The sequence below is a fragment of the Haemaphysalis longicornis genome, unplaced genomic scaffold (assembly GCF_048455015.1).
Source record: "Haemaphysalis longicornis isolate Haplotype H1 unplaced genomic scaffold, Haemaphysalis longicornis Haplotype H1 scaffold_6, whole genome shotgun sequence".
Lineage (NCBI taxonomy): Eukaryota > Metazoa > Arthropoda > Arachnida > Ixodida > Ixodidae > Haemaphysalis > Haemaphysalis longicornis.
The window spans coordinates 49,927,275-49,951,484 of NW_027526407.1; the positions used below are offsets into that span (position 1 = coordinate 49,927,275).

Below are 24,210 nucleotides of genomic sequence, written 5' to 3' on the forward strand. Positions count from 1 at the left end.
CACCCTGTGGCAATCTTGAAAACAATTTATTGCACAATCCGCAAAACAATTAAAAAGCCACTTTTTTGGGCTGTTATTTAACAGATGCCGCACATAGGATGTTTCTAATACAACAATTCAACACAAGGAAGGTAGGAAGCTTTGGCACTTGCTGGATGTACGAGCTCGAAATACATTGCAGCAAAGTATAACACAGTAAAGTTGCTCAGGTTACACCAAGCTTTTTGTAACAGGCTTGCCAAGCTTTGAGCACATCTGTCCCAATAGCAAAAAGTTCCTTTCCTGTTGCTGCAGTGTACTTACGAGCACGAACACCCCAATAACAAATTCGTTACAAAGAAAGAACACCCGTGCAATTGACAAACTTTACAACCAAACCACACTACACCATCGCATTGCCTTTGAAATGCAACATACGAAACGCAGAGCATAGAACATGGGTCCGTCATAAACAAAAAAAACATCCTACAGCAATCCCGGACAGTGAAATGTTCGAAACACACAGATAACCTTTAATAACAAACAACGTGTAACCCTCAAGCGCCTTACATTGTAAAAGTTGACATGTATGCCACATATACACTGCAGCGTTCTCCTTGGCTGGTGTCACAAAACCCGTTATAGAAATGGTTTGGAGTATATTCATATATATATATATATACCGTTTTAAAACGGATCGCGTATAAAGAGCTGCTTTCAATTGCCGTACAAGACGTGCGATGCACTACAGTGTTTTTTTACAGGCTACACTTTGAGGCATTGTCATACACAGATCTGTGCGAAGAACAGTACGCAAGAACCTCATCGTGGCGCATTACGCTTCAAATTGTTTGCAGACCAGCTCGGCAGCCATCATTACAACCGTGCATTGCAACCCTGAAGGGCAGCGCTATGCTTTGCTCCTTACCGGTGTAAGGCAGTGGACATACATAGTGTGACAATGTTCAAAACCTTAAAAAAATCACACTTGCTGGGTAGCAGACAACTTTATCGCAGAGGTGCTACCCTTACGGGAATCACTGCATTACGGGAATCACTGCATGGGATTATACGGGAACTACTCGTACGGGTGTTATGGAAATAATTACCGGTGAAGAGGAAAGCATAGCGACAACCCGTACGGAGATGCGTTACAACTACACACCCTATAGCAACAAACAACAGCCTTAGCGACATGTATGGAATGCTTGTATATTACTTTATGCACAAACGGAAACGTAGTAAACTATTTGCTAGTCACAAAACTGGGTCCAAGAAGGCGGATGGCTGAATTTGAGCAAGCTGAATTATTTTATCACACCTCTTCCTTTCAAGAACCGATAAAGAACAACACTTTTTGGAACTCCTTCACGAGGAGCGAAATATATAGTGGCTCTGCGAAAATTTCAACCCCTCAAAATAGCTTACGGCGGCGCAAAATATATCAGGGTCCACGTGAACTTCGTATTACAAGCACGCTCTCAGACTATCAGCTAACGAAACTGACAGATTACACAGCATTAGCCTGTTCCTAATTAATATCAATCAGTACGCTGTAATTTCTAGAACTCGGGCTCTGGTAATCCTGTAGTCAGGCTACAAAAATGCGACCAAATGCGCCCTATGGAGCTGTGACAGTACACTGGAAGAAGGAACCGCTTATTGCAGGGATCACTTAATGCTAGGTTTTATGTAAGAACACCGATACTGTCGCTAGCTTTTGATCACTGCAACAACTGTTTACAACCTGTTACGGTTTCTGACCTTGATCGGTCCTTCTTTTCGAAATAAAAAATTATCAATGAATGAATTTATGGTGCCCATTAAGCTGGCATTTTGACACTAGGCAATGCACATAAAGATACCCTCAACAGAAGGTTTCCACTCTGGAAAGAGCAAGGAAAGCCATAACTCTGTAATGGTCATAAATAACTTGGAATGCTCTCTTCAAGTGGTAATGAAAATTTTTAGTTAACTATGCTTTATCACAATTACGGTGACTTAACCAGTGTTTTCTTTTACGCACACAAACTCTGTGACTTCCGGGGGATAGGCATAATTAACCGATCATGCAGGCGCATGCTGGAGTTGTGATTGCCAATTGCACTAAACTTAAGGTTAACATATTTTTTGCACGAATGCAAATTGCCCGGAAAAAGACCTATATTTAAGTATTTAAGCAGCATGCTTTGGGTATAGATCGACTGAGTTATTTAACGTGAAAACCTTCAATCCTGAATGAAACAAAGTTTAAGGCAGCATTCCTTTTACTTTCAGCTGCATTTTTTAATAGAATACCAGAAAGAAAATTGAAGTTTATTATTGGAGCAATTATGGGCAATGCATCATATTGAGCTTATGTATAACACTGTAAGCTTGAATTAACAATACGCAGGTGTTGCAATTGGGAGCTGATGTTCAACGCTTTCATGCAACGAAGCAACTATTCATAAAGCAGCCTTGTAAAGACCACATAGATTAAAAAGCACAAACAATCCTGATCTATGGCAGTCGTACACAGCGGGAACATCAACATCCTGTCACGAAAAATTCAAGTATGTGGTATCTGCAACATTTTCTTAAAACACGAGTTCACTGCTCTATGTTGCTTACAGAAACGTGTTAATGACAAAAAAAGTAAATTAAATTAATGAACAACAAGTTGCTTAGATATTAGAGCAACAACAACTTGTCTCTAATTTAAGGTCGACGTCATTTAAGTTTTACCAGAGAAATCAGGCAGTTTACTCGAGCAACGAAGCCATTGCGCCCTGTGCAAAAGCATTAATATACACACGCCTTTTGTACTGGTATTATGTGCACAGCGAAACATATCCAGAAAGTGGCAGTGAAGCAGAGAGTTACTGTTTTGTCAACTGCCCCAGACAGAGTGCCGACGCTTCCACTGAAAACTCATTTTACGCACTGCACAATGCGAACACGAAGCCTCGAAAACACCTCGGCCAAAAAGCTTGGAACGGTGCCCAATGCTGCCAGATAAAAGTCTGAACAAGACCTCGAATCTTTCAGGTATTTCAAAGTGATACGTTCGAAAAGCCAGCACTGTTTCAACATGGCCCAGCCCCCTTCCCCAGCATGTAACATATGTACAGCCTTAACCACGCTAAGCTGAAATGTGATTGAAACGTACTAGCAATGCAAAGTTGTCATTTGGGTGAGCTGGTACTTGCTTTTGAGGATCTAAAAGCACTGAAGAAAGACAAAAGACCAAAACACAAAACGACACATGGCGCACCATGTGTCTTCCCACGTTTCCATCTTTTGTCTTTCTTCAGTGTTTTTAAATCTTTGCAGTGTAATCCAACTACAACAGTGTTACACGGTAGCTAAGTAAATCATCCGAACCAAAAGTGGACCCAAAGGAGACCTCTAAAGTGTACCCTCTACCTCACTAATAGTTCCAAGTGCCATCAAGTGTTCCAGCTCAAATTTTCCAAGGCTGTATGTGTCGCATACGTAAACAGGTCGTAAACTCACTGTGGTTCCTAATTTGGTCGACTGGGTTCCCGAGTTAAGTTCAAATGTGACGAAATTAGTGTGTAGGCTAAACTATTATGAACTGAGCAAGCCCTAGAATATTTCTCAGTGCAACCAGTACTGCACCCAAATGTTTACAAACCCTGTTACGAACGCGTTCCAAAAGTAATCACACGTGCAGCACTTTGCGGGTTGAGCTGAAAGGCTTACAGAAAAAACTTAGCCTCAAAACAGTGTTTGCTTTTGTTAAAAATGATGCCCAAACCCCTTTTTGAAAAAACAAAACAAAAACGAAAGCATGCTATGTCGAGAAAACTTCACACCTTTTTCTGGCAGCTTCAGGAACCGTGGGGACTGAACTTCACCACCACAACACTACACACAAACACACACACAAACCTTCACCACGGCAGCACACAAAAAAGGACTTGACCAACAGCACAGTACAACCAGCTCTATTGAGCACGTGATCAGAGAGCAAGAGAGATAGTGCAAAGAGCAAAACAGTGCATGTTGGCAGCATTGCCACGTGAACAAGGTGCGTTACGTATTGGACTTCAAACAACAGAACACTTCAGCGCAGTATACAGACGCCCCGAAGCAACCGCACGGTGTGACAATCGAAACTGTGCCCCCTGTAGAAGCATTAGGCAGCATTGAAAAATGAATAGGATGGGAACATGAAAGTAACTGTGAGACCCTGTGAAACTCTAGTGCAACCTTCAGTGCGAAACACTGGCAACAACATAAAAAAAAAGCTGTTAATCTTTTTCTTCTGCGGCAATAAAGCAATTCCATCGCTACTAAATTTGACTGTCCATGGGACGAACTTTCGTGTTTATAAAAGGGGTTCCAATCAAACAGCACAAATACCATGGTTACACCGCTTGTGGCTGGCAAAAGTAACACCGTTTAAGTCTTCCTCAGCCGAGAGATGTTAGCTAGCGTCCAAGACGTACCGTATTTTCACGATTCTAACGCACACCTTATTTCGCTAAAAGCACCCTTGAAATTTGTGTGTGCATTACAATTGGGCTCAAAACTGAAATCGTCTCTTAATGTTCCTGGCTTTAGTTTTAATGCTCGCAGAAACTGGATAAGCATCTTTACAAAGAACAAGAAATTTTTAGTGCCACAGTTGCGTACATCAAATAAAATGTCTTCTGCCAGGTACGTGGTTTCATGTCCTTTATATCAGCATGGTGGGCTCGATGTAAAATTATTTTTCGAATTTTCATCAGCAAACTTTATTGCGCGTTACAATCGTGCAAGTACAGTATTTTTTCTGCTAGCAATTTTAGAAGAAGAAAGAAGATGCTTTCAAGGAAAAAAAAAAAAAAAGCAAATGAAGTTAGTGTGATTGCCTGTCATTACCCTTTGTCGCCTGCGCGGCAACGCCAGGATTAGCACTCGCAAGTATTTTGGCAAGTGCTGAACGGAAAGACCAGCTCTTTGTGGCTTCAACAAAATCTGATAAATGCTGGCTAAAGATCGAAACATTTTTATACAAATAATAAACCTGAGCACACATTCATTAACAGTAAAAAGATAGGAGTAATTTTGGAGTAACGAGAGTTACTCCAAAATTACTATTTTTACTCCAAAATTACTCCTATTTTTTGCTGTTAATGAATGTGTGCTCAGGTTTATTTGTGTAAAATTACTCCAATGCAGTCAAGTTACCGTCAGGCACTCGACCCAAACGCTACCTTGAGCCAGCCAAGTGTCAAGCGAAATTTTACAAAATGTTTGGAGATTGGTGCGAGCTAGCAATCATCTGGGTTAAATGCTTGTTGGCAATTGCGCCCCGAGGGAAGGGTTAAAACTTGTGGACCAGGTAAGGCCACGCGCGGACCAAACGTGCGAAAACGGGGTGCTTGAAATGAGAATTGCTGCGCACACATTCAGCAGATACGGTTTCCAGCATCCATGATGAGCTGCTTTTCCAAGCAGCACTCACACAATGTCACGCCCAAACAGTTACGTGCGTCGGCCTGAGAACACAAGCCTTGCCTGTAAATTGCGCATTCTCATGCCCGAAACCTTTTTTAGCAGCAAAAGCACTGTGGAAACTTCTCCTCTTTGCGTGACGTGAAGTGTAAAATGTTTGTACGTGTTAACCAGAGCTTTGCCGCCCACCAAACACCCCTCCGAGGCAGCAAACGTGAGGCAGTGATGCTGTGCTCACAATGTACTACGGGTCTCGCCTCGGTGAAAAAATCAAAACAAGGGGCAGTTTGTAGCTCACCCATGACAACATGACGACTTGTGGGGTTGAGACGAGCGTATACACGGCAGTTGTACCTTTGGTGCCTCTTACGGCACCAGACAAACGCGGGGGAGCCTTGTACCCGACATCACACGTGCTGCTGAAGCACAAGCCGCCAGGTAAGCGTTCCACGACTTTCCGCTCAGAAGTGCGCACAAGACGCCTCTTTCCGTGGGTCAAACTTGAGTAGTTTCCAGTTTGCTGGGAACTAACATCGGTAGCCGTAAAAGTCTACGACAGACAAGTCACGACCTTACAGCCCTTTTCTTACAGAGTTACAGTCACCTCCAAAAGTACCCAAGACAGAGTGGCCATACGTAAAACAAGCGGACATGGGAGCTTCTTTTTTGCCTGGTCAACCCAAGTAAACGTCTCCACCAGGTTCCATTTTGTTAGCCCTGCCACTAATGGCAATCCAATATGTGCTGTCACCATTTAGAACTGGATGCCACACTGTGTGGTAAGTTGGACTGTCCATAATGTGAAAACAATGAAGCACAGTATGTTGGAAAACTACAATCACTGTACGTCTGGAAAGACCTACATGTGAATGAGCAAGATTCCACTGTGGATGCTGTTTCAGCTTATCAAAGGTGCACTCGATTGCTTACTCTTGTGAGCTTACTCAAGGTCGCGTCCCAACACATAGGCACCTTCCAGGGTGCAAGGGCATAGCATTCAAGATGCAAATAGCATCTAATGTTCCGTACAAACAGAACCGGCACTCATAAAGCTTGCCAGATGTCATGTCCAACTTTAACATTTCACAGACATTTTACTTTTTTGTTGCATTTTGAAAAGCAGTCTTGCCTTTTTTAAACTAGAAACTGGACACCCAGCAAATGTAAAGCTACCTTATTCTCTTATTATTTATCCTGAAGTGCCCAAGTCATACCCGCAATTACAGGTACTCGATGATGAAAGGTGTTCCGTTTTCATTGGTCTTTTACACAGCACTCATTAAAACTGCCCAGATGCTGGGAGATTGACTGGTTTTGTTTTGGGAGATTACATTACCGCTTGCCGAAAACATCCACGTACTTTAGGCATGTCGAGTGCCAATGCTTGAGCTTTACTCTTTTCTTGCAACAACAGCAGGCAACTGTGCATATTTTTGTGCAATTCGACAGCCCTAAGATACGCAAAACTTGGTCGCAACACCAAGCACAGGTACACAATGCCTCCTGATACACTTCCTTACAGGGCCAAGGCGTAAGGCATTAAATAATTACTTTCATCAATGGCAACCTCCACCAAAATTTACACCATCTTCCCGCGAGGGGAACCATGGGGTAGATGCAACGCATCGGGGGGTTGCCGTTGCGTTTCCGTTATGTTAGCGATGTTAGCGTGTGGATTGCTGTTGTTGTGTATCCTATTTACGCAGCATGTTCACCCCCGATGCGTCGCATCTACCCCATGGTTCCGCTCGCGGGAAGATAGTGCAAATTTTTAACCGAGCGCAAGCTGCGCACTAACGCACAGCTGGCACGGCGACGGGTGCGAGCGCAGCCGAGCGCTGACCACGCTGACGCACAGATGGCGCTACGGTGAGAGTGGCGGAGCGCGCAGCTGCCGCGGCGAAGAGAATGGGGGAGGGATGCGGACTACGCCGCAAGACAAGGCGAGTTAAAGAGATGCGTTGCATCTAAAAACTTTTGTTCGAGATGACCGCAATTGACTTCTGGAACAGATAAAGGTGCCAACATATCTCCGCTAGCTCTTTCAAACAGCAGAGCATAGACAACTAAGCTTCGCTGGGCGTTATTCTTCAAAGCTCCCATTGTCCCAGCATGTTACAAGATTCCAGGTTCCAGCATTCAATCAATCTGCTGCGCGCATTGCAGGTCTCTTACATCTCCTGGTCTTTGCCACAACTATCACTCCCTCTAATGGTACTTGGTGGAATGGTGGAAAAAAAAAAAAAAAAACTCAACAAGCTCATAAAAAACACCACAGCACCTTTATTTTTCCTCCCTTTCCCTTACCTCATCGTTCTCCTCCATCTCACAGCCTCCAGTGATGGAGGTGTCGATTTCAAATATCACCATTCAATCACGCGCCGTTCCGTAGACCACCTGCTTCTGCCCAAGACTACCCCCGAAAAAAATTCGACTCAGCACTCGTATCCCACCTTGCCAAGTGCTACACATCCCCAAAACAAATTTCGTCCGCCAAAAAAATCTCCAAAAAAAGCCTTCGTCCGTTACAGGGCACGCATCCCGAAGGAACAGATCTCGGGTTTCCGACCGAAGGAGCTCGGGGGTGGATCAGTGACAGCATGCTCTCCCACATCTTCCACATCCCGAGAAACCTTCGCCCTCAGTGGGAACACGTGCCCCTCCAAAGCAGCTTTCGAACTCCCACCTACGCCGGTCAGACAGGCTGATAAACCCCCGCTCTCGCCGATCAGCTGAACCACGGTGCAGACGGCAACACCTGAAGTGCGCTTCTCACAGTACTGAGCACTGCTGTGACGAACTCCCGGAAGCCGGAGCCGAAAACCGGCGACGCTGTGGTCGAATCGGGATTGGCGTCGCTCGTCGAGCGTTCGGGGGTGGCGTCACTGTTGCCGCAAACGGCGTAACGAGTGCTGCGGGTGGCGACGGTGGCGGCGCTAATCCCGTCGCCCCCTCGGCCGCCCCTCCTTCCCCCTCGGGTCTGGGGCTGTCGGTGCCCGCTTCCTCCGTGGGAATCCCGGAGGCAAAAGGTCATCAGAAGGACATCTCGGGTCGCGGCGACGACGGCTCTCCCTCCGGGTGAAGTTCAGACTCTTGCGAACTGATGTTCAGTATCGACACGACCTGTGGGCAGACGACGGGCGAATGCAGGTCCAAATGGTGATTACCATTCGCATGGTCATCTGTAGCCCGCACTACGGTGATTACCACTTTCTTGGTCATCTGTAACCCACACTATGGTGATTATCATTCGCCTGGTCATCTGTAATGTTGCTATTCATCCAACGTTGCTAAGATAGCAAGTTGGAAGCGAATGCGGGATAAGGAACCAAAGATGGAATTGACAACTACCATACAATTACATGATTCCAATGCACACGTTTTACATTGCACCTGTACCGCAACTTGTTCCACTTGGAAGTTGTCCAGTGCTGAGGCTTACTGTACCTCCGATGTGCTTGTTAGCAAGATTGTATCGGACCTGTAGTTCCGTTTTTTTTTAACCTCTGCCCGTATATATCATAAATAAGTGTGAATTTCCTCCCTGCTATAATGCCTTCTTGGTGCTACAAGAAACTAAACAAATAGATAAACCTGATTTCTTTGCGAGTTGTAGGTTGCCGTGCGAGCAACACTTCCTCGGCACGGTTACGACACCTAGCACTTTAAACAATAAACAGTCATGCATGCACAGAGGTCCCAAAGACAGGAGTGCAATTATCGAACAAGTCTACAATTGCTTTGACTAGTCATGCTGTAGCTTTTCATGGGGATGTCCCATATGGGAACGGGGTACTTGCTATACTTAATATACTTAACGCTAGCTAAGAGTACAGTAACCCCTTTTCAGAGTCGGTATTTTGTAGGGGGTATTTTTGAACTAAGAGTGGAAAAATTGTGGGAACGTCATTGACATGGGCGGGCAGGTACAAAAATGAACTGGCATATCTATGACAATCCATTAGGCATGCAAAAAATTCAGTGACCTTCCACTCTGTGAAGAAGGAGGACTAGTGAAGTTGTGGTAATGTTAGTCGTCTTGGTGGCTAATTGCCATATAATTTGTTTACGGATAATTCCGGTAAAACAACAGTTGCAGCTGTTTTTTATTTCTGTGACAGCAATTCTGTAACGTTTACAACTTTACTGTGAACTAAACATGAGAAGTAAATGAAACTCAGTGTAATGATGGAGTCGTCTTACCCCCGTATTCAGAAAGCATACTTAACTTATGCCATAAGGACGCCTTTCGTAAGTGTCGGAAAAGGACCAGAATGAGGAAAGGCCGCTTTGCGTTTCACAAACCTTCCTTAAGGCGCACTTATCAAAGGCGCCCTTTTCGAGGCACGCTAGGCTGCTGCGAACGAGGCTAGCGCGCGATGAGCCAATCCGTACACAGCGGGTGGGCGGAATTTGAGATGTGCGCCAATAGCGGAGAACGCTTCCGTGGCGCCAGCTTCGAAGCGCTCGGATCAGCCAGCTCCGTCCGCAGCCGGTACCCGCAGGGAACTTTAGGCTTAGCATCGCGGCAGAATACTGATCGCCGCTTGCGCTACTACCGCGCATGATTATATATTGCGTGAATTTTCACCACAGCATCATCCCCTTTCTCGCATGCGTAACTTGGTTTGGGCGATTAGTTCCATTCGGGCAAGCGGCAGCAAACGGTAGCTGCCGGCGTCGTTCTACGAGCGGAGGCAGCGCCATGGTGCCAGCGTTGGCCGCACCGCGCGCCGGCCAGGCCGGTGGGCCGGTGTGAGCGCGGTGTGCGCACGGCCGCGTCAGGGCGGCAGGCGTGTGTGCGGATCGTTGTTGCTCGCGGAAAGCGCTTTATTGTTTACAGTTTTATCAATTTCTCGCGTACGGCGCGCGAAATCTAACACCCTAGCCAAGCTATCGTAGTAGCCTGTAATGTTGGTCGGTAAAAGGCTCACTTAAGTTAGGTCGGGAGCTAACTTAAGTAGTGCTTACTTTCTGCCCGATAAGTTCGCGAAAAGGCGCCCTTTGAGCATAAGTTTGGTTCTTGAAACGCGTTGAGGCGCCAAAAAGTGTCCGAGGGGAAAAGTTGTACTTAAGTTAGGTTTGTGAATACGGGGATAAGTGGCTAATTGCAATATAATCTGTTTCAGGATACTTTCAGTAACACAAGAGCTACAGAGTCATTTTCTGTAATCCCACTTGCTCCGTAGATGGCCATGCTTCACTGCACAACAGGCCACGTGAGAAAGCAAGCTTACAAAGACCACGCTTACACCGATCTTCTTTAGGTCGGCTTTACCTCTAGACACAAATGCATTGCTGGGAAGACATTTTTCCAGGGGGCAATATAATGCCCATGTGATACGTACATGAAAAATGACATTAAGTGCTGAATGGCTTAATTAAGCTTTAATGCCATTAACTCACTGCTACATGCAAAAATCTAATGCCATTCACTCTAATGTCATTTTGTTTTGCACAACTCATTCGCCTTCACAAACCCCTTACATCTGCCTACTCTCAAACGCGATGAGCACCAAATGAAACCAACGAAACTCTCAGCACCAGAGTGTTGACGCAGAAACGTAGCTGAATTTCGAAATAGGATGATTTTTTGTGCACTCTTAGTGGCGAAGTTCTGAAAATGAAATTCACTAAAACAGTGGCCTTTCGCCACTGTTTAATTTACTCGTGTTACGAGTCGTTTTGAATTTTTTGGATTCGGCTACCGCTGGCAGGCGACGGCAGCTGCTGAAGCCACTTCTGCTGAAGCCACTCTTAGAAACGGCTGACACCATTTTTTAAAAAACACAATTTCTCATAATGTTTTCTTTCACGAAAAACATTTTTAACCCTTGTAAGACGTCTTTCTCTACATTAAAAACTTCTAAAATATGAGTTCATTTCTCTTTTTGGTCATTATCACCATCATGCCTAACACATTTAATGCCTTTGCGTTTTCTTGTGTAGCACGGCCCGCCCAAATAATGTCATTCGGTATTTAAGGCCTTAATCACTTAATATCATTTTTGGGTACGTGTGGCACGAGTATAAGCCGTCTTAATCAAAATTGAAAGGTCCCAGCGCCTTTTTTAATTTTTTTCTTAAATTTATTCCATACTGGGAACTAGTTTTCGCGCGTCGGAGAAACATACCACGACACAATACTAGCAGAGACTGTAATCAGGACCACCCCCAGAACAGCGCCGCTATTAAGACGGTCATAAAGCATAGAAATGAGGTATTAAGTTGAAGGCTCTTCAGAGGGGGGTATGACTCAGGCCAAAGATGAGGCCCTATGACAGACATGGAACTAGCGATGCCCAATTGAAGAATGGTAGCATTAGAAAAAAAAAATAGTTCCACTGTTTTTGCAGTCGCCCCATTCCATAGCAGCGATTTCCCGTACAAGCCAGGTGAACTTCCTAATGTTGCAGCTTTTTGGTGGCATCTTTCACCAAAAAGCCGCAAACAAGCGAGAAAGCACAGCTTCAGGCACAAGTTTTTTCATGCTGTGTTTTTTGCGTGTTCGGCGCAACTTGCGACAGTGCAAGAATCTTGTTCTCTATGTCTTGTTTTTGCTCTGCTCATATCTCGCCTCTCTTAGATGTCATATTTAAACCAGACAGCACATTTTTCTTGGTTTTGTTTTCTTCTGAGTCACTTGCATGATAGACACTGAATAGGATACATTTTTAATTTTTTTTATTTAATTTTCAGGTTTTCCTTGTTTTATTCTTTATTTTTTCCCGGGGCCATGTGATGTCTTGAGCCTCTTAAGCAGTCCTTAGAACCTCTTTTTGGATACTGTGGTCAGAGACCAGACAGACCACAGAAATTTGCGAAAGTAGGTAAAAAATGCTACACATTAAAGATGCCATCTTTCTGTGACGTTATCTCTCCGACACCTTCCGTCCTTCCCTTTAAGCATTTAAACACTCAGGAACTAAACAACACCGCTTGATGTGCCGAAATGTTCACTCCTTTACATCCCATCAATCGCTGCAACAAAAAAAGTAAAAAATAAGAAAGATACACAACCAACTTCCCACCTGCTTGAACTTTGCTCGGATCTTGTGCAGTTTCTCAAACATGTCCTCATCCGCTATGTTGACCTGGGGGAAGTTCTTGGTCATCTCCAGGAGTGCCTTTAGGGCCACCATTTTTCTGGAAGGTTGGGGGGGGGGAGGAGAGGGCATTCACCGTGAATTCGCGAAACGTTACACAGGTGATTCCGCATGTGAGCTTTATTTAGAGACAGCTTGACGCCCAGCCAGCATGAACAAAAGCAAAATAAGAAAAGAAGTGCGTTCCACACCTTTGCTTTGCAATCTCTTCACGCTCCAGAACCGTGATCCATGCGTGAACGAACCCTTGATAAAAGCCCAACTGGAAAGCACACGAACACATGGCGGGAAACCGGGATGAAGCAGATATCAACATGCACTTCAAAGTTAAGTTCGAAAGCTCCCTCAGGGCACTAGACTTAAATCAAAAAAATTTATTTTTGCAGTTATGACGATGAAAATTGGGGGACATGTGTCGTTTTTAATTGTGGCTGTAGATATAAAATTTGGTTTTGTGTAAAACGACTTTATTTAAATTTATTCGTATTTTTATATTTGATTTCTTGACAGGGTATTAAAAAAACTGCTCGAGGGATGCAGCTGATCAAAGGTACCAGTGAACTGTGCACAAATCAAGGAATGCAATGAGACTGACATCATCACTCTGTCTGGTCTGTAGCAGAGGTTGTGGCAGTTTGAAGTTTGGGCCTGGAAGGCGAAACTGGTTTTTCTAGTTCGCACCTTGCAGGCCCGAAGTTGAAACTGCCGTAATTTCTGCTACAGACCAGACAGAGTGATGATGTCAGTCTTATTGCATTCCTTGATTTGTGCACAGTTCACTGGTACCTTTGATCAGCTGCATCCCTCGAGCAGTTTTTTTAATACCCTGTCAAGAAATCAAATATAGTTTTCCCAGAATCAAGAGCTCTCCAAAGGTGAGGTGCACCTGTTCTACAAATGCACCAACACGTTCAGTTGTCACGCGGTGTAACACCAGTGCTGCACGCACTAGGCTAACTCTTGTTCCATTGCTAATGTGCCTGGGTAGCGAGGTGGCAACGTGCTCAGCTCTTACGCTGGAGACATGGGTTCAATTCCCAAATGAACTCAAATGCGTTTTATAGCGCAGTTTTCAGTTTTACAAGGAATTCTTGACGACCGCATTTCCACGGTACTGCTTTCAAGTCGGTCTGTCCTTGTTAGCTCTACCCCCAATGTGTCCAGGGATAAAAGAATAAAGAAGACGGTTGGTGTGAGTGCTTCGTCCGCCTTATGCACAACTGGTTCACGTGCATGCGAACCTGCCCAGTAGATATGTGGACTACCCCCTTGCGAAGGCCTTTCCACTCAAGGAGCATGCCAGTATTCCACAAGGCCCTTTCCCTAAGTTTCAGGCGAAAACTACCTGTTGTGGGGGCCGATGTTTTTATCCAACGTACTTTAGCCCGGACTGAACTCTAAGCATACCCTAACTTTTCCCAGAACTTACTGATGAGTTCCACCTAAATGATTCAGATTTGAGCCCCACCCATCTCTTTTCCCAAAGTACCATGGTGCTTGGGATCACGCAAGTACGGTACATTTGTCCGTAACGAAAAGCGGACCTTGTGACGTTTCTCCCTGTGCTCAATTTGTGCGGTAAGCATGCCACAACAAAAACATCCACAAATGCTAAAAGGTCATTCAAGTAATCACATTCCTTTCTTTGCAGAAATCGAAGATACAAATGAATGGTGCAAGCTTAATTATAATGAACTGGGAATACTTAGCTCATGAGAATAAAGCCTGCCCTTGAATAGCTTATAAGGAAGTCAACAGCTTTGAACACTTCCGTTTAGGTGTGAGCGGTGCATCCAGAATCCAGTTGCTGCACTTCTGCTCCGTATTCATGCAAACTTGTTCTGGAATGTGGCGTCACGCGTACCGGTTCGCATTACATAACATTAGAAGTCTGTAGGTAACCTACCATCAGCAACAGCCATGCCAGCGAGATATGCACCCATCTATCAGTGAGATAGGCACGATTTGACTTGTACACAGCCCAGCTAACCAACTCCAGCTGACATAGTACACAACCGCAAGTACAAAGTATGCACGTCTAGAAAATCTGCAAGGACAAACCTCCGTGGCAATCTGCGCTCCTCTCTGCAAGCCCAGCTGGTAGCCGTCCCTCCATCCGACTTCTTCTCCAAGGCTGAAACCGCGAGTAAAGCCCATCTGCCGATATCTGCGTCAGTCAGAGGAGACGTGGCCCGATTCCGTCAAACCTACCCTCCCACATTGCTGGAATTAGGCGGAAGGCACAAGCCTTTCAATTTGATGCGAAAGCTACGGTGATCACAGCTTACACTTGTATCAGTGAAAAAAAAAAAAAAACAGCATCAGAATGTATACAGTCTGGTCCACTTATAACAATATCCAGGTGGCAAGGAAATCCCATCATTATAACCGATAATTGTTATAAGCGGGTTGCGAAATAAAAAGGCGGAACAGAGCTCAAAACATTTTATTCGCACGCCAGCAAGGTCGTACTAGTACTAATTTGCGGAAAAGAAGCCATAGTCGGTCACCTCTGTTTGCCACGTGTGAAGCTAGCGCAAAACTTTTCCGAGAGCATCTATATGCGCTTCCCCTAGCTAAGCTAAATGTCCTTGGCGGAAACAAAGTCCCCGAGGAAAAAAAGTCCCAATGTGGACTGTGTCACACATTGGGCCTCCTACGAAGACACTACCTGAGTAGGCTGCGCAACCGCGTCATTAGAGTCGTCACTGTTGCACTTTTGGTGCACAATATAACCATATTCAATCGTTATATCCGATATCGTGGAACTGGAGCATTGTAATAAGCGGCTTATTTTACCATAGAAAGAATACAAAAGTTGACGGTGCCATAGCTGTTCATCTTTATATCCGATATATTGTTACAAACGGTATCGTTATAAGGGGACTCGACTGTAGTCAGATGTGAGATCGTAAAACCAGATGCCGCTTTGAGAAAAGCCTCAGTACCCATATACATTTTCGGTATACCGCTGTGGACAATCTTGCAATGTGTGTTGGGAACACTGGGTTAATTGCTCAAATCAAAATCTCCAGTAGTATTTGTGGTTTCTGAAATCTGCAAGTAATACAACCGGAGAAAATAGAAATAGAATTACTGTTTTAATGACTGCTCTGACATAACCACTTGAATGCAGACAGCTGTTTTACACACCCTAGTATCCTAGCTCACAAAAGATCAAGCTAGTGACACCATTAAGTGAATTAAGAGTATGCATATATATATATAAAGGAAGTGGCACCACTGGTTATAGCACCTGTAATAGAAAATCAAACGCTTTATCACTGGCTACATTTGAAACCTCACTAAACAGTTGCCAAGCACCTACCTACGTCCCAAAAAGCCTTTAGCCAAAAATGTAACAGAGTTACAATTCAGTGGGCTACAGAAGTGCTGCTTCACTTGATCCTTTCTAAAAACTCGTATTAGGAGAAACACATTGCACAATAACTTTACATTTTTTCAGTAACCAGGACATTCCTTCCTCTCCAAGTCAACCACTTTCGCTAGATCATACAACTGAAAGCTCACACGCACGCAAAAAACATGCACACACAAACATCTTGCACCAGTATGGGAATTTGTTTTGTGTAGACAGACAGAGAGGGTTAGAATAGGTTCAGCCAAATATTAACCACACTGTTATAACCAGACAAGAGGTGGAAATGCCAATTTGCACAATTATTTACAGGCACACGGGCTTCCTTCATTCCCAAGTGCACAAAGTTTGACCTCATCAACCCAAAAAGCAAGTGAAGTTGGTTCTGCACGCAGATTTCACCTGGGCAGTGACTTCGAAGACAGACCGTTTACCGTGATGATCAAACTTACTGGTTCCCCACTTAAATTTAGCCCATCAGTGTTTCTGAACTTCACCAGAGTGAAAAGGGATGTTTCACCAAAATCCCACTTTAGGGTTTAGGCTTCCAGTGTTGTGGCCAAAAACATGCAATTTCATGGTTGCCAGCTGCGGAAGACAACAGGGCGAAGGGCTAAAGGAGCTTTATTTAAACGCTTATACCGACCCTGAACATTGCCTACTTACCCTACAAGATCGAAGTATGTTACGCAGGTCACTTATGGAGTTTGTTTCGGCCGAATAGCGCGATTTTTTAACACGAGAACAATGCTTTCAAAAAGGCCATTTCCCTTGCGCCGTTCTTCCTGTTTATTTGCATCAGACTGCACTGCATTTTCTGTCACAATACCCTTGCACACCCACACAACTGCAATGTACTTTTGAGTGTAGGAGACAGCAGGCTTAAACTTGAAATTTTGAAAATAGAGTTGATATTTAAGAAAATAAACATGCAAATAAATGCTCTAAATGGCCAAATTTATTTATCAGTGAAATTTGTGTAAACGAAGCAAACAATCCACAAAAAAACAATCAGTCCTACCGAATCACAACACTGCCAAACAAAAAGCATTGGTTTGAAAACAACGATCTTAGTTTTGTGTTCCTATGTCTTGAGAATAGGAGAGGAGAGGCCCTGGTGCAATCGTCTGTAGTTTCAAACGACATTACGTCGGAAATGTGACACTGTTGTGAGCACTAATTCAGGCTCCCAAGTACTTTATTCATGATCTTTGGACAGCGTAGCAGCAAATGCTGTAGACATAGCCACATTGTATTCTTCATTTACAATACTTAAGGGTCTTGCATATTTTCATAAGCTAGGCCTCATCTTGCTACCCAGGTGTTCAGGTTAAAATTGGATCTCAGTAACTGCTTATATACGAATGTCACCATACTCCAAGGTCAAATGACCCCTTATGGCCCCCTATGGCTGCGTAAGAACACAGATGACGGAACACTCTGCCTGGGTGCATGAAATAATATCAACAGCTACGAGCTGTCTTTCACCTACAGGTACTTCCGCCTGATAATACTATCTTTTCCGCTTTCTCTATCTCTTCAGTATTCCCTGCCCCCACAAAATATTCCAAAATTTCCTTTTTCGTTGAATTCAGAAACATCGGTTCATGAAATAAACAAAAAGTGAGAGAACCATTTTTCTGCAGCCCATTTGCCCATCAGAAATGCACATGTCCGCCATTCGGTGAATATTTACTTGCTTAAACACGAATTCTTTCCCTGCATAAGGGACATTAGAGTCCAGGCATTGTGTAAATAAGCAGCCTTTTGTATATACACTTCCGCGGGATTATAGTTGAGTGACCCCTGGGTTGAGCGACCCGTGGGGTGAGTGACCCCTGGGTTGAGTGACCCCTGGGTTTGGTGGCCTTGGGCTTTGTGACCCCTGGGTTGAGTGACCTTTGGGTTGAGTGACCCTGGGCTAAGTGACCCCTGGGTTGAGTGACCCTTGCGATGAGTGGCCCCTGGGCTGAGAGACTTGGGTCAGCACACTATGGCTAAAGACGACTGGAACAGCCGTGCATGGCTGTTGCCCAAGCGGTCACAAAACCGCAACACCGCCAAACAACGGTGAACAAGCATTGGTTTCATCTGGCGCATACCTCTGTTCGCCAGGGGCAGGTCCCTCTTCCGAGTTGCTATGCCTGGGTTTGGGGTAAACCCTAGGCCTATTGCATCCAGATGAGGGGACGAAGTATGGGTGGCGGGAGACAGACGTGTACACACAGATGGAGAAAAAAAAAAGTGCAAAGGAGAGGAGAAAGTGGAGTGGCAGGAGAAAGAGAGAGAGAGAGAGAGAGTGAAAAGAAAGAAAGCGTGTAGTGAGACTATGACGTGGCTATAGTGCACAAGAATGTGAAAAAGAACCGGTGACACCAGCTACAGCATGCACGGAGCAAGTCAGTTATTCGCGGCCAGAACGGTTAATTTGTACGGTTTCCCAGAGCACCTTTGGTTAGTGGGGTAACGTGGGAAATTGGTTATCTAGACTTGACGACGATGAACCATGGGGATGCTCAGCATAGCAACAGCAGCAGCGCCTTTTTTATCAACCCATTTTTGGTGACATATTAAGCTTGCTGCTAAGAAATGCTTCGCTGTTCACATGGCCCCCTCGTTTTCCATAAATGCTAGACATTAGTTAAAAGTATTTAACAGTCATATGTTCAAAACACATTTAAAGCCACTATCTTTGGCCTCAAAACAGCCCAAGCTCAGACAAAAAATTAAAAAAAGAGAAAGCAGGGTAGAATGCAAAAATTACACTACAGCCAACCTTAGCCAAAGTTGTCTAGCAGCCGACCGGGCTTGTGATCAGAATGTCGAGTTGGCTTTCCATTAGACAACACAAAACATCATAAAAAAAAAGAGAGAAAAAATGAGACACCCAGTACCAAAACAGTGTGCGCAAGGCCAGAAAAAACCTATGACAGAACGAGGAATCCAGGGCGAGACTACGGAGAAAACCCTTCCTCATTTAATTCCATTTGGAATGTTTCTACGTGTTACCATCAAAGCTACGGCCCCTCTTATTGGGGTCTTCTCAACCACGGCTGGACTTGACTCCCTTTCCGCGCTCCCTTTACGGTCTTCGCATTGGGTCGTCTTGCTGCCTGCCGCCGCCATGAAAAGTAATGGTGGCGCCATAGAAATACGTCCTGAAGATCTGCCACATTGTGGAGAAATGGCGTCGTGTTCTACAGGTTCAATGCAAGGACCTAGTGCCTTGTGGTAGAGCTGCTGCCTTCGAACAAGTTAGCATTATTTGCTCAGTTGAAGCCTCATCGTTGAACTGCTATCCAATCACCGATCAGATCTACGATTTGCCAAGGAGGATTGCCAAGCTGTGTCAAAAAATCAAGCCTCAACGATTTTTCCATGAAATCAACTGGAAAAACTCGCACAGAATGGTATGAAAATAGCTCACAAGGAATATTTTTTTTTTAATCTGTAAATGACAGATGGGAACATTAGTTACAGCAAACTGGACAGCTAGTCTGCTTTTGTATTTTTTCAACCCTGTTTAATTTTTAAGGATGTGTGTTTCATACTTAGTTGCCTGATAGACTGTATTGTGCATATTAGGCAAACTTCTGGGAAAGTTTGCATTGCATCGTAGCCGTGTAATCCCTCTACGATGCGGTCACAAATACGTAGGGCAGACATCGCAATGCTTGAACGTGCGCTTGCGTGCATACCGTATTTTAGTGCGTATAACCCGCCCCTGCATATAATGCGCACCCCCACTTTCAGCCCTCTGGAGAAGAAAAAAAAATCCTCGCGTACTGCCCGCATATTTGATACGAGAAAGACTGCACCAAAGCTACTGCGCAAGCAACCCATCACATACTATGTAGACAGAAAAAGCATATACTTAGCAAGCAGAATACACTGACTTGAAGGGAAAAGTCACAATTCGCTAATAAAATTCAGTTGTTAGGGTGCGCTCATCCTTGTTTTTTCTTTTTTGTCCTTGTATGTTCTGCGCAATCGCGGCCATGGAAGGCTTAGTCAGTGTTACTGCGTAGGAGCTTCATGGCACAACTCGTATTGCCGTGAAGCTGCACTAAAGGAAAAGCCCCGCGTATCACCCATACACTTACTTTGCCACTGAAATTTTCGCATTTTGGTGCGGGTTACACGCGCGAAAATACGGTATGCGGGACATGAAGAGTGGGCGCAGAGGGCAATCTAGTAATGTTGCACTGAGCAGCTCAGTGCACATTGCCGAAATACAAATGCACGCCTTTCTTTAAAGAGACTGTAGTGATAGCAAAGCACCAAAACCAGCTCGCAAGAGAGACCATTGGGACGTTTTAGATGGCTCGCCTTGGTCACACTTGCATAAGCACGCAGTCTTTGGGTTTATCGGCCAAATAAATTGCGCATCTTCCCCTGGATAAATCCAAATGGCCGCACCCTGCCTTCTTTGCCTTGTTTTTTCTTTTTGTGGTACTGGATGTCACATAATTGTCGGTTGTTGCCTAGTTGTTATCTGTAAGAGCATGAGCTGCGTCAAAAAATATTGTCATGTTGTCGCCTGAAAGATGGTTATACACGCTGTGGAGTATAATTTTTTTGTTAATGTGCGCATTTTTTTTGTGTGTGTGTGTAATACCTGAGCATTTTTACGAATAAATGCTGATTGATTGATTATGCGGTTTAACGCTTCAACACTGCACAGGCAATGAGGCACGCCGTAGAGGAGGACTCTGAATTAATTTTGACGACCTCGGGGCCTTTAACAAGCGCCGAAATCTCGAACACATGGATGTTTCCGCTTTTCGCCTCCACCAGAAAAAGGGGCCACTGCCGCGGAGAATCGAACCCGCGTACCTGGGCTATGCATAAATGCTAGTTGGAAGTAGCGCTTGTCCCTGTCGTCCTCCTTCATCCTTGGTGTAATTTCTGGCGTTTTACACGTCTACATTAGGCAGTTCTTGTGGGGTGTGTTGCTTTTTTATTCAGGTATAGTCACACGGGATATGCTACTTTCCCCAAATTGTATAAAGCTTGGCATAAAATAAAAATTAATCCGTCACTGTGTGCCTCAAATCCGGAACGTTGCATACGTGAACAACTTTTGCTCTTATCTAATGGCGTAAACAAATGCCTCGCGTATACTCATTTATATACCGGAACAAAAAATCTGGGCCACATTAGTTACACCAACTGCCCCATTTGATGCGGAAATTCCACCGCTAAAGCTCACTGGTTACATTGCTGACATGGTGAGGTGTTGCTGCCCTCGTGCAGTCAGCTCCCCAACTACGCATCAGAAAAAATGCCATGCGCCGTGCCAGTATTGCGAAGACAGTAAAGGGAGCACGAGAAAAGAGTCGAGTCCGGCCGTGTCTCAACATAAACCAAGACTCTTTCCACAATTGGAGAAAGCGAATTCAAATTTAAATAGGAAAGAAGACCTTCAGAACTCTAGCTCTGAATTTTACGTTCCATTACACAGCAGTATTGTCCAGCTTCCATAACAAAAATATGAGAGCATGAAAACAAAGAAGAAAAAGTTCTTCATGGCAAACAATGCAAGTGCCAGGCAGCTTTTCTTGGCGCCCAACAGCAATTGCAGAACGACAAGAGCGAATTTTCTAAAGAAAAAAAAAAGAACTTTTCATACAATTCAAAAGGTTTTTACTATTCACAGGACATGCGGTACAACACTTATAAGAGCTACAAAGAAAGAAAGGTTCACATGCATCCTGCTCCTCGCACTGTGTGCATATGAGTATGCGTGTTTCTTTGGGAGATGAACTAGGTTAACAGCAAGAAAAAGATGAAACGTAGTAAAACAAGTTTTAGGGCCAAAAATTCACAGGTCCAAGTAAAAAAACTGTAAGCCCATACATTTTATGCAAGCATAGTAACCGTAACTATGCAATGAAACCTCCTTCGAATGAACTTCAAAGAACCTGCATTCTGGAAAATTCTCCACTTTTTTGCCTTTATCCTAATGTCATGCCATTTCCACTGTGGAAACACACCAGCTTGGCTAGCCTGTGATTCTTATTCGAGAAATGGGAGAAAAGTTTCGGCAATGTGCGGCCGCACTGAACTAGAGCTGGTTGTGATTTCGTGAAGGGTACCTCCTAATCTCACATAACGTGCAATATAACCTGCACAGTTTCATTAAATTATTTCGGAGACATGCTGGTGTGATGGGAAAATAATTTCGCTCAACCGAGGGCCATTTGTTCCAAGCCTAAAACAATGTTTTAACAGACAATTTGAAAAAGTGCATTCAAGGGACGTCCTAATACAACTGTGCTGTATAAGTAACCAAATCAAACGTCATGCCAGGAACATTCGAAATGTCAACAGAAGTAGAAAGTCAAAATAATGCCAAAGAAACAGACGGCCAAAAAAGGGGGAAAGAAAGCACTGTGGCTGCACCAATGACAGCAATCCACAAGCCAAGACGAGCCAAATGAAAATTTTTAACTGTACCATGGTTTGTACTAAACTCCGCACAGAGTGCAACCAGCCAGCAACACCCAATGATACCATGCAGGGGAACAGGCAGAAAGGATCGACGATTATAATAAAACAGCCAGCTACAAAAAATCCGCAAGATATCTAACATTAGGGCACTTCGGTTTACAGTTTCGGACTTACCGCGGATAGTCCGCAGGTAGTCCGATAATTCTCCATGACGGAAATATGTAGGCAAAGCAAGTGTCGGATTGTTTATGGAGGAGTCCACGGCTTGTCCGAAACTGATAACTGAAGGCCCCCATTAATGTTTGGTCTCCGAAAAACAAAAGTTGGAGCCAAACACTTCCAAAAAATCTATTTTTCTACCCATTGATGGGGAAAAAAGGAAAACGGGAATTATCGAATTCAATTCGAAATTGATTACCTGGCGTCAATGGGTGGGCCTTCCTCGGAATAACTGTGTTTGGGTTTAGGGTGTCGACCCCTAAGCGAATCGAATGCACTGGTCAGAAGAGTCAGAAACACGGTCCAACACGGTCCCCCAAAAAAACCTTACCAAAAGTTCTATCTGCCTGTTTGCAGACGTTAGCGATTTAAAAAAAAAAAACCGAAGCAAAAAGCTTATCCCAACAAGCAATTTCGTAACGGTTAATAGACGGGTCAAAGCATTACATGCAATCACCACACAAACAGTCAAAAAAGTTAGCTTTCGCCATTTCTAGATATTCGCGAGGATGCAAAATGATTCATTACCTTAATTCTGGAACAACGATCTTATTCAACCCCCCTTCCCCTCAATTTTTTACCATTGGTTGCACCAAAAGCAGCAACACAACTCATACCATTTTTGCTCCCTTCATCGTGATACCACAAAAATGTTACAATAAATTTACTCCCGTTTTGATTCGAGATTGTAATGTAGATGGGATGGTGCACAAAACACCTCAAGAGAAAATGCTACAAGCAGTACTTCAGCTACCGCACTTATTAGATCTCTTGCCAGCTACGATAACAAATTAATGCGCTAGGCAGCGCTCGCTATAGACGCGCGAAAGCCCAATAATAGCTATTAGCTGCTTCATTTGCATAAATGCATTTTGAGCGTCGAAACGTTCTCATTTCCGGTCGATTTACTCACCTCTGGAATTCCATTTCCACTTGTTGAGAAGAAGAGTCTAGGAGTCAAGGCTTTCGAGACAAGGTACCCCAGTGCAAAAAGTGAGTTTCACAAAGAAGATGGTTTCAGATCTTTTTCCCATGCAATCTCACACAACCAGCGAAAATATCACCACACAACCACTCAGATCACATCACGTACTGCGTAAGGAGTGGAAGGAATGCCCGGTTACGTGAACAAAACAAACAAACACAACAAAGATAATACAAAACCAAAGGATGAGCCGCGAATCTATGCCAGTCCTGACAGCTATCCGAGTCAGCTAGCATCTATGTGTTGACATTATCGATTCCGCAAGAATTTTTTTCCTGTGATTCACGGCCCTTTATGTTAAAGCTGGGAATAGTGCTGCAGAAACAAACACGTGCGTTTACGTAATTAATAAGCACAATCACATAAACGTTACAGTTTGTTATTTATGCCCTATTTCACGAAAGATTTGCTCCCTGTGGAGCGGCGGAATAATTACTCGAGGGACGCGTTCCGGGACCCATAAAACGTAAATAAAGTGCTTCATGGCGAGCAGAAACCATTTGGCGCAAAAATTCAGCAATATGAGCGAAAATAATTAGAAAAGGGGTAGTAAAAACGCACTTTTCTTCGGCGAGCACAATGTCATCTAGCACATCGTTGAAATCCATCGCCATATTTTCAGTTTCGGGAAGCGTAGTGGA

The 24,210-nt window shown here is 44.2% G+C and overlaps 1 protein-coding gene across 4 annotated transcripts; it reads right to left on the reverse strand.

Moving 5' to 3' along the window:
• On the reverse strand, positions 1–24,210 carry LOC144142615 (protein LTO1 homolog). Of its 4 annotated transcripts, XM_077674253.1 has the most exons (8): positions 24,131–24,208; positions 23,498–23,547; positions 22,784–22,843; positions 18,015–18,080; positions 14,595–14,700; positions 12,725–12,795; positions 12,459–12,573; positions 1–8,550 (listed from the first exon to the last, which is right to left on the reverse strand). In XM_077674253.1, the coding sequence occupies exons 2-8, from the start codon at positions 23,509–23,511 to the stop codon at positions 8,461–8,463; spliced, it is 522 nt and encodes a 173-aa protein (XP_077530379.1). In that variant the 5' UTR covers positions 23,512–23,547; positions 24,131–24,208; the 3' UTR covers positions 1–8,460. The 4 variants fall into 4 exon arrangements, with proteins under 4 accessions (XP_077530379.1, XP_077530381.1, XP_077530380.1 ...); XM_077674255.1 differs by lacking the exon at positions 18,015–18,080; XM_077674254.1 differs by lacking the exons at positions 22,784–22,843; positions 24,131–24,208 and having other exon boundaries at positions 23,498–23,526.

Coding starts and splice junctions, on each gene's coding strand:
- LOC144142615 (XM_077674253.1), bottom strand. Junction 18,081..22,783: donor GGCCCACCCATTGACGCCAG/GTAATCAATTTC, acceptor TGGATGCAATAG/GCCTAGGGTTTACCCCAAAC. Junction 8,551..12,458: donor TCCGAGCAAAGTTCAAGCAG/GTGGGAAGTTGG, acceptor GTCTGCCCACAG/GTCGTGTCGATACTGAACAT.